General features: G+C 40.5%; 2 protein-coding genes across 2 annotated transcripts; both read right to left on the reverse strand.

The window, feature by feature from the left end:
* Window positions 1-2597: 2597 nt before the first annotated feature.
* On the reverse strand, window positions 2598-6793 carry LOC128319740 (perforin-1-like). The gene is made up of 5 exons (XM_053239064.1): window positions 6728-6793; window positions 4972-5527; window positions 4714-4852; window positions 4334-4548; window positions 2598-3632 (listed from the first exon to the last, which is right to left on the reverse strand). The coding sequence occupies exons 2-5, from the start codon at window positions 5499-5501 to the stop codon at window positions 2753-2755; spliced, it is 1764 nt and encodes a 587-aa protein (XP_053095039.1). The 5' UTR covers window positions 5502-5527; window positions 6728-6793; the 3' UTR covers window positions 2598-2752.
* Window positions 6794-7235: 442 nt separating this feature from the next.
* On the reverse strand, window positions 7236-8686 carry LOC117598761 (perforin-1-like). Its single transcript, XM_034309767.2, has 3 exons — window positions 8151-8686; window positions 7893-8031; window positions 7236-7757 (listed from the first exon to the last, which is right to left on the reverse strand). Exons 1-3 carry the CDS (start codon window positions 8678-8680, stop codon window positions 7236-7238), a joined length of 1191 nt encoding a protein of 396 aa, XP_034165658.2. The 5' UTR covers window positions 8681-8686.
* Window positions 8687-11053: the final 2367 nt, after the last annotated feature.

Raw genomic sequence — 11053 nt, forward strand, 5'->3', positions numbered from 1 at the left:
GCTGCACAGTCATAAATATCAATAATTTCTGGGCATTGTATAGACTAGCTGCCCTGCCTCAGTTCAGCTTCTTTTGTCAGGTTGAGCATGCAGGCAAATCTCTCTGCTCTCCATTTTTTACTAAATACTGATAGAATTACTGTTGTATTTAGCATCTTCTTTTTTGTTTTAGAAAACAAACTGGCTTGTTGTCCTTTTTGCAAGTGAGGAGGGCTGTTTCCTGTTTTAGCACGTCTTGACGTCTTAGTTAGTTGTCCGAATCGGTTGATCAAGTAGGGATTACCAATAGTGAATTGCATTTTTGCAAAATGCATGTTGGCTATTCTAGTTTTACTACATCAAGGTGTGAAAAACAGGAAATCACAAATTCTGTTAAAGTGTGAAAATTAACAATACAATACTGTGTGACAGAACAATAAATATCAGAACAAAAAATAAATAAATTCTAGTTTAATGTTGGGATTTCTCTGAAAGTGCTTGGTGAAAAGGTAGGTCTTCAGTGTTCATTTGAAGACAGCCAGTGATACAGCTGTTCAGACAGCTAGGAGAAATTTGTCAGTTTGGGAGAGTTGGTTGTCCATGGTTACCCCAAGGTTGTGTGCAGTAACAGATGGAGAGATCTGCGAGTTGCCCAGCGAGATCACAAGATCTTGACATAGGGGATGCATCTCAAATATCAAAGTCTACAAAAAGGGGGTAGAGCATTTTTGTATTTAGCTCCTAAACTTTGGAATAGCCTTCCTGACAGTGTTCGGAGGTCAGACACAGTCTCCCAGTTCAAACGTAGATTATATCTTTAGCCAGGCACACACTTAACGCTTAACATATACCATAACCTTGTACTTCAGTACATCTGATTAATTGCACATTATGATTTAGGGCTTACTAATATTATGAACAGCAGCTACGCTAATTCCTTTTCACTTGTTTCCCTTCTTCTACCCATCCCGAAGCACATAGAGATTGTGCCAGCTCCAGTAGACAGAGGCCAACCCTACGAGGATCCTGAGGCATCCAGAGATGGACCTGCTCCAGCTGGTTTCTGCCTCGTGAGGACTTGGGTATTCAAAGCAACGCTGCCAACCCTATGGGGACTTTGAGGAAGACAACAAATTAATATACACATAAAATTCTACATGACTATAAATAAATGCAGAAAGGACATTGCTAATGCAGATAAATAAATATAAATAACTATAAATAAATGCAGAAAGAACAGAAGAGGACCCAGCACTGAGCCTTGTGGGACACCAGTGGAGAGTACCAAGTACCAAGACTTGGTATAATACCAATAAATACCAAGACTCATGAGGATTTCAGAAAGAAAAGAAAGAAGTGATAGAGTAGTTCAGGATGAGAATAACCCTTGCTGCCTTGAATACAGTTGGTGCATGACCAGATGTTATGTAGTCATTAATGATAGTAGAGATGAAAGGGAGGAGGTCTGGTGAAATAGTCTGGATCATTGTGGAAGGGATGGGATCCAGTGGGCAGGTGGTGGGATTGCAGGACAAGATAATCTGCAGGATCTATTTTGTTAATAAAGGAGAAAAATGTACAGAAGAAAGAGGAAGAGAAGACTGAATGTGTTGTGTAGGAATAGGGGTAGGAGCAAAGAGCAGGCAGATTTTACTTCATCTTCTCATCAAAGAAGGTGGTGAAGTCATCAGCTGTCAGGTGGGAGGGTGACGGAGGAGATGCTGTGGACTAAGAAGTGAAGAAAAAAAGTTGTGGGGCTTGTGAGGATCATGTGCAGATGCTTCCAGTTTTCCTTTTAAAAGGATGTCTTAGCAGCTGTCAAACCAGATGAGAGCTGGGACAGGTTAGAAAGGCCCAGTCATATTAAACCAAAAATTTCAAATCTGATCTGAATGAAATCACTGTTTAATGGGAATTACCATAGTAAACTAGATTAAATTTGGTGATTATCTATTGTGGTCATGTCATATGATGAAGTTGGATATTTATTAACCAAATTTAATGTAAACTTTGCCCTAACAACCCAGAGATGCCTGTCATTCAACAACATCAGAACAGTTCCACAATGCCACCCACTGTGATTGACAGTGGAGAGAGAGAGTATTCCCCTCCCACCCAGAGAGCATGGCCAATTTCCTTCCCTTGTGACATCATCAGGATTCATACTCATGATCAGACAACAAGAGGGTGAAAGCTAATTTTGACTTTTTTAAGTGATATGCCATTTAGGGGTGCTAATGGAGTCTGTATCAGTTTGTACTTTTTGCCCCCACTAGGTAATGAAAACGTGTGTGTATATATATAAAAAAACATTTAAAATTATTTATGTTAATAGAACAATTGTCTTTACAACCAAAGAGAGTTTTTGAAAGCAATAGTCAGTTCTGCCCTGGTGGAAATGTCTTCTCTCAGGCTGCCAAAATAAAAGCCACACGTTGCAGTTCTCATTTTCTGTAAGACGTGTGGACTTTGTGGGTGTTCTTGAGATGCAAGAATGCATTTTACAAGTTGCAAATGTAACCCATAATATTACCGGACACTCAAAACAGTGTCTGGCATTTTTTCAAGAATATTTCAGCCAAAAAAAAAAACAAAAAAAACCCAAAGGTGTTGCTTCATGAGACATTTATTAGGCTTTAAAAAGGTAAATTGCAGCAGAAATGAGCAGGAAAGATTTAGTTATAATGTGGCAATATTAAGTGCAACTATTCTACTTTAAAGATTTTAATAGCTGGCCTGAATTTGCAATAGGTTCACAAACTGCTCAATTGGTCTACAATTCAAAACCTGCAGCTTTGCGAATGTTGCTCTGGTTGAAGCGGGGAACGCGTTCATCAAGGAGCACTCCCATCTCCAGCAGCATACCTCTGGGAATCGGACGAGCATGCCGGGAAACGTACACTTTCTCCAGCTGTGCCTCCATGGGAGAGGGCTTGTACACCATGCACGAAGAACCAGCCAAACCAGGGACGCACTTCACCTGCACTTTATAATACAGCATTCCGTGATTGAGCGCACAGACATTTTTCTCAACGCCAGATTTCAATTTAACAGTGCACCTCCCGAGAAGGTCATCATCCCAGCCGTTGTCCCTGTCCCACACCTCCAGATTCACACTGCTGAACTGAGTAAGGACCACAGTTCCAAGATTGAAATCCCAGTTCCATGTTGGAGAGTTTTTGTTCCAGATCACGGGTGTCTGGCCCCGGAAGATCTTTCCCTTTTGGAAGAGCTTGACAAATCCATCCGTCTGTTTGAGGTAATCTCCCCATAGACCTGTGGCTTTGATTGCAGTTACAGTGACCTGAGCAAATCCTTTCTGAGTGGGGCAGCAGTTGAGGGCCACACCCGGGTTGTTGTGGCAGCTGCAGATGCACGGCTCCTTAGGATCGGTCTTCACTCCGAATTTGCAACGGCTCGTGCAATTTTTCCACAGGCCTCTCTGGAGTATGTAGTCCTTGATGGCGTTACGCAAATGCTCTTGCCTCCGCCCCTTAGCCGGCATCAACTCATGAAGGGGCTCAAGTGAGTAGGAAAGCACATCAGGGTGAGCAGGCAGAGATGAGACCCACTTCTTATACGCCTTTGGGTCATTATTTGATGAGAAAAGGAGGTCGACATTCTGAACATGGCCACCAATCACATCTGTTTCCCTTTAAGAAAGAGAAGAGAAACATGGATGTCAGCACTACTGAATAAATTCCAAAATAAATGCTTTGTTCAACTGGTTATTAAATTATTAATAGAGGGCCTCTGGATAGAAGTAGAAGTCACAAAAAAGTTGTGGAAGTGGGCAATTTTTACATCACAGCAGATCGATCAGGTATGAAGTTTATAGGACAAACAAAGACTAAATTCATTATCATGAGAGTGTGAATATGGTGCAGTGCTTAATGATGCATTTACTTCTTTCATTCATATTCAATAACAGCTTTATCTTAATCAGTGTCAAGGTGGCTTGAATTAATTTCTTTATATTTTGATTTTGACAAGTAGAACCAGCTGTCTGTCAGAAAATATAACAGGCAGGTTCAAATAATAATAACTGTTGGAGCACGATTGGCCAAACTTTCTGTGCAAGGTGAGAGGGATTGTTGAAACTTTCTACGGGAGCAGTTAAGATTGGTCTAATTTTCTTTGGGAGCAGGATTTGTGAAAGTTTGTGCGGGCATGGTCAGGACTGGTCAAATTCTCTGTGGTCTTACAGCATTGTTATCAAATGCTACAGCTTTGTGACTTTTGTTGAAAGTCTTGGCATGCATAAAAAGTTACCAGGTGATTTTCACTGCTCCTGCTGGGAATCTGGTGTTCGTTGAACCACAGTTACTCCGAAAAAGTTAATAATGCTACAAACCTGTCACTGAAGCTGCTAGAGAAGCTCATTTTGTTCAGAGTCTTGTCCTTGACCTGCTTGCAGTGATGCGCCTCGGCCTGCCGGCTTGCAGTTTTCATACTGGCAGAAGCCTCCACGTCCAGACACATCTTCACTTCGTCCACACTCAGACCCTGCAGGGATGCCTGGCACTGCTTGATGCTGGTCACAGAGCGAACCGCTCCACCCAGAGTCACCTGCACACAGCCACAGCATTTTCAGTCAAGAAGACCACACTTGTATTCATTCTAGAACAAAAGTTGGACTACTCTAAAATTGAAGTGTACAAGGCTTTCTTTCCTACATGCTAGGAGAAAACAATTTGCATGTGTGTTTCAAAGTCTGTGGAAAATCTCATTCACCTTTGTGATGTAATGAGTACCAAACTTGTCAATCAGCTTGTAATAGAGTTGCTTTGTGTGACGATTATATGTCGCAGGGAGGCTTCTGAATTCATCCCTCAGCTCTGGGTGCAGGATTGGACGGCTCGAAATTCTGTATCTAGAAGGTTGACCAGGAAATAGAGTACAAAAATAATAAATGTGCAGCATTTACTTAATTAAATAAAATTGTGCATATTTCAACATATGGAATTGACAAAACAAACTGTCATATCCTACCTGTAGTATCCACAGGAGACAGCATGGCTAGTGAAGCTGAACTTGTCTTTTTTGGTTTTCTGCATTGAATATTCAGCCAGCTTGGAGTGACTGCCTGCCAGCATCAGTGATGCGTGACCATTTTTAGTGGGTATTTTTAAGCCTGTCTTCCAGTTATTCTCGATAGAGGAGGTGCTGGAGCTGACCAGGGCCTCACTGGACTGGTAGACGGAGCTGGACAACTTCATTTTGCACTTCTGATTCGGTCTCCAGTCCACCACAGAAACCGGGAGCTTCTGCTTTTGACCTCCCATGTAGGGGTTTTTACACAGAGTACAGGACTTGTCCTTCTGGAGCCAGGAGCTCATGTCGAGGGCGAAGGCCCCTTTCAGTTGCATGGTGGTGATGTCAAAGCCTTCTCCTGCTAGGTTGGATCCTGGAGCGAAGTCCACATTGCGACACTGAGACTCTTTGGCCTTGAAGCAGGTCTGGCTGGTTGGAGGAGGGAGCAAATTGGCAAAGACAGCCCAAATCAGAAGTGTCTGCAGCATGGCTGGACTTTCACTGTGTCCTGTTTCTGCATTAAAAAATTAAGAGTGTGAATACAAAAAAAATTTAAGTTACTTCACTTTAAGTTACTTCACATACACAAAACATACTTACACCACTTTTTATGGTGTTCATTTAACATCTGTAATAAAATAAATCTGTTTCCTTTATGATAAATTAAAATTAATACAGCACAAGTGAGTTTCAGGCAACAGGAAAAGATGCTTGTGTCACACCTGCTAATACTGATCATGCACTTTTGCATTTCTCAATATCACCACCATCATCAGGAAAGTGCGAAAAAGCTCTACATCCTCTGGAAACTGAAGAATTGTCTAGAAGAATAGTATAGAAGCAGCTGTTTATAGAGTTCTACTCAGCAATGATCCAAAGTATGCTGACATCCTGCATTACTGTCTGGTACGGCAATACTGACTCACACACCAAGAGTAAGGCATTGTGTGCGAGGCCTTAAAAATAATTGGATATGTTCAACCATCAGTGCAACCTCCCATTTAGCTAAAGACACAGACTCCTGATGACAAAAACATGCTGCTTCAGAAAGAACTTCCCTGCTCTCAGTCTATACTGCAATAGTATTTTTCCACACAAACCCTAATGTGTCACTGTGTTATATCTGCATTCATTACTGTTACACACTGCTGCTGCTGTTTAATCCATCAGTACCATCAGTCCATCAGTCTTTGGCAAAATTTGTACTGACTCATTTATGTATATTTCATTCATGCACTTATTGTCTTGCACTTTGTTTAGTGAACCAAATTACCACTAACACAGGCAACAAACAATCTTGTGTCTTGTAATTGTTTGATGTACTTATTTATAAAAAAATAATGCAGTCATGACAATGTATATATATATATATATATATATATATATATATATATATATGTGTGTGTGTGTGTGTGTGTGTGTGTGTATGTATATATATATTTTGTACATTTTACATGTAATGTACATTGTACATTATATTTATGTATATCTATAACGATAGAGAGATATAGATATCAGCATTGTGTAGCTTATAATTACAGTGATTTGGACCCCAAAACATAGTTTCTAATATGTGACAATAATTTAGAAATATATTTACCATTCAATGGATTTGCTCAAATAGTCAGTATACAGATTGGAAAAAAAAAACCCGAATTATGAAAATGTCCATTAAAAGCGGACTTAATTGAAATGTAGGGCTCGTTTCACTTACCTCGATGTGTGTGAGAGCAGATAAAACCTGTGCACTTTAAATGGGTCTTCAAAATGAAGTTTTTAGAACCTTTTAAATGTTCTTCTTTAGTTCTACATGGGGTATTTATACCCACGTGCAAGGCATGGGGCAGGACGATTTATAGCTCTATAAATAGGTCTATAAATTTGGAGGGGCTTGAACAAAAGTGTGACATTATATGCATGAGTGTGTGTAGTGTGTTAGGCTGTTATTATTAATTATTACATTGCAATGCTGTTGAATTCTAGATGCTGAAACCTTACATTTTGGTATGTTTTTCTTATGATTTGTTTATTCATCAGTGCTATCAGAGTACCTTAGATGTACAGAACTGGTAGAGTGTTTATTGTGTGTGTAGAGAACAAAACACATATGATTTATGTTAATCTAACAGCTTTCTTTAGAACCAAAGAGAGTTTTTGAAAGCAATAATCAGTCTGATATTCTGACAAGAATATGCAATAGCTGCACAAAGAACACAACTAGTCTACAATTCAAGACCTTTAGCTTTGCGAATATTGCTCTGGTTGAAGCGGGGAATGCATTCATCGAGGAGCACTCCCATCTCCAGCATCATACCTCTGGGAATCAGGTGAGCATTCCTGGAGATGTACAGTTTCTCCAGCTGTGCCTCCATGGGAGAGGGATTGTACTCCAAGCACGAAGGACCAGTCAAATGAGGGTTGCATGTCACCTGCACTTTATAATACAGCATTCCGTAATAGAGTGCACAGACATTTTCCTCAACTCCAGAATTCAATTTAACAGTGCTCCTCCCAAGAAGGTCATCATCTGAATCGCTGTCTTTATCCCACACCTCCAGATTCACACTGCTGAACTGAGTAAGGTCCACAATTCCAAGATTGAAATCCCTGTTCCATTTTGGCAAGTCGTTACCTGGGATCACCTGTCCCAGGTACATCTTCACCTCGTCCACACTCAGACCCTCCAGGGACGCCTGGCACTCCCTGATGCTGGTCACAGAGTGAACCTCTCCACCCAGAGTCACCTGCACACAGCCACAGTGTTTCCAGCCATTCATTCTGAAACTGTGAAGTTGTATTCATTGTTCATAAATAGACTACTTTAAAATTGAGGTGGACGAGCTGCTTCAAAGTCTGTGGAAAACAATGATCTCATTCACCTTTGTGATATAATGAGTACCAAACTTGTCAATAAGCTTGTAATAGAGGTGCTTTGTAGACTCATCATATGTCTCAGGGAGACTTTCGAATTCATTATTTAGCTCTGGGTGTAGGAGTGGATGACTCGAAACGCTGTATCTAGAAGTCAGACCATAATGTAGAACTCAAAAACAATGATGAATGATGCTGTATTTGTATAAGTAATTGGAAATCAACATTAGAGGGCACTGTCAAAACACAAATTTTTCACATCCTACCCATAGTATCCACATGAGACAGCATGCCTGGTGAAGATGAACTTGTCTTCTTTGGTTTTCTCCATTGAATATTTGGCCAGCTTGGAGTTACTGCCTGCCAGTAACATTGATTCCTGGTCTTTTGGAGGTATCAATTGCAAGTCTGACTGCCAGTTGTTCTCAATAGAGGAGGTGCTGGCGTTGACCAGGGCCTCACTGGACTGGTAGACGGAGCTGGACAACTTGATGGTGCACTTCTTACTTGGTCTCCAATCCACCACAGAAACTGGGAGCTTCTGCATTTGACCTCTCATGTAGGGGTTTTTACACAGAGTGCAGGACTTGTCCTTCTGGAGCCCGGAGCTCATGTCGAGGGCGAAGGCCCCTTTCCGTTGCAAGGTGGTGATGTCAAAGCCTTCTCCTGCTAGGATGGATCCTGGAGCGAAGTCCACATGGCGACACTGAGACTCATTGGCCTTGAAGCAGGTCTGGCTGGTTGGAGGAGGGAGAAAATTGGCAAAGACAGCCCAAATCAGAAGTGTCTGAAGCATGGCTGGACTTTCACTGTGTCCTGTTTCTGTATTAAAAAATTCAAATTTTTTAAATATTAAAAAAATTTAAGTTACTTTGCTGCATAGACAAAACATACTTAGACCACTTTTCAAGGTGTTCATTTAGCATCTGTAATAAAATGAATCTGTCTCCTTTATGATAAATTAAAATTAACACAGCACAAGTGAGTTTCAGGCCACAGGAACAGATGCTTGTGTAACACCTGCTAATACTGATCATGCACTTTTGCACTTCTCAATATCACCACCATCATCCAGAAAGTGCAAAAGAGCTCTATTTCCTCTGGAAACTGAAGAATTATAGAGTTGAGAAGCAGCTGCTGATACAGTTCTACTCAGCAATGATCCAAAGTATGCTGACATCCTGGATTACTGTCTGGTATGGCAATACTGACTCACACACCAAGAGTAAGGCATTGTAATTGGATAATTTGATAAGATCAACCATCAGTGCAATCTCCCATTTAGCTAAAGACACAGACTCCTGATGACAAAAACATGCTGCTTCAGAAAGAGCTTCTTTCCTTCTGCCATCAGAGAACTCAGCTCCTCGCTCTTCATACGCAGGAGAAAAGTCCCTGCTTCTCCCAGTCTATACTGCAATAGTATTTTTCCACACAAACCGTAATGTGACACTGTGTTATATCTGCATTCATTACTGTTACACATCAACTCCAGTCACTACTGCTGCTGCTGTCAGTACTACTGCAACATATGTTCACTGTTTTTCTTTGGCAAAATTTGTACTGACTCATTAATGAACATTTCATCAATCACACATCACAATCACACATCACAGTACACAACTGACACAGATGTGTGGCAAGAAATAATCTTGTAACTTGTAATTGTTTGATGTACTTATTTATATACAATCATGATAAAGTATGTGGCCTTTACACCATATATACATATGTGCAGCGCTGAGGACCCCCGGGACTAAAAATATAGAGCATAGATGAATCACAGTTTCCTAGTTTTTATTTTAACAGTGTTTCAGTATGTTCTTACCTAATTAATTTGTGGATCAATTTCAGCATCGTGTAGCTTATAATTACAGTGATTTGTTCCCCAAAACATATTTACCATTCAGCAGTCAATATGCATGATTGAAAAAAAAAAATTGTGAAAATGTCCATTAAAAGTGGATGTAATTCAAATGTAGCTTTCGTTTCACTTACATTGACGTGTGTATGAGCAGATATAACCTGTGCACTTTACATTTGTCTTCTCAATGAACCTTTCAGAACCTTTTAAATGTTCTTCTTTAGTTCTACATGGGGTATTTATACCCACGTGCAAGGCATGGGGCAGGACAGTTTATAGGTATATAAATAGGTGCATAAATTTGGAGAAGTTTAATAAAAAAAAGTGTGAAATGATGTATGTGTGAGATATACAGGGCTGGTAGAGTGTTTATTGTGTGCGTAGAGAACAAAACACATGATTTATGTTAATCTAACAGCATTCTTTAGAACTAAAGAGAGTTTTTGTAAGCAATAGTCAGTCTGATATTCTGATCTAATGGACATGTGTTCACTCAGGCTGTGAAAATAAAAACCACACATAGCTACACAGATTTTCTGTAGGTTGTGTGGGCTTTGTGGGTGTGCCAGCAGTGTGAAGATGCTTTTTTAAAATTTGCAAATGTAAACCATTATTTTATTGTATTCTGAACTCAGCATCTAGCTTTCATCAAGAATATTTCTGCAACATTGTGCTTCAGGAAACATTTATTAAGCTTTGAAAAAGGCAAAAGGCAGCACAAATGAGCAGGAAAGGTTTAGTAATAATGTGCCAATATTATTTGCACCTATTCTACTTTAAACATTGTGATAGCTGGTGTGAATATGTATTAGTTGTACAAAGAACACATTTGGCCTACAGTTCAAGACCTTTAGCTTTGCGAATATTGCTCTGGTTGAAGCGGGGAATGCATTCATCGAGGAGCACTCCCATCTCCAGCAGCATACCTCTGGGAATTGGGTGAGTGTTCCGGGAGACGTATGCTTTCTCCAGCTGTGCCTCCATGGGAGAGGGATTGTACTCCGAGCACGAAGGGACCAGTCTATCCAGGGATACACTTCACCTGCACTTTATAATACAGCACTCCGTGATTGAGTGCACAGACATTTTCCTCAACTCCAGATTTCAGTGGAACATTGCATTCCCCGAGAAGGTCATTATTTGACTTACTCATCCCATACCTCTAACTTCACACTGCTGAAATGAGTAAGGTCCATAGTTCCAAAATGGAAATCCCAGTCCCACCTGGGTGAGTTGTCATTCTGAATCACAGATGTCTGGCCTCTGTTGATTTTACCGTTGAGGAGGATCTTCACGAATGCATCT

Source organism: Pangasianodon hypophthalmus, chromosome 13, assembly GCF_027358585.1.
Source record: "Pangasianodon hypophthalmus isolate fPanHyp1 chromosome 13, fPanHyp1.pri, whole genome shotgun sequence".
NCBI classification, from domain to species: domain Eukaryota; kingdom Metazoa; phylum Chordata; class Actinopteri; order Siluriformes; family Pangasiidae; genus Pangasianodon; species Pangasianodon hypophthalmus.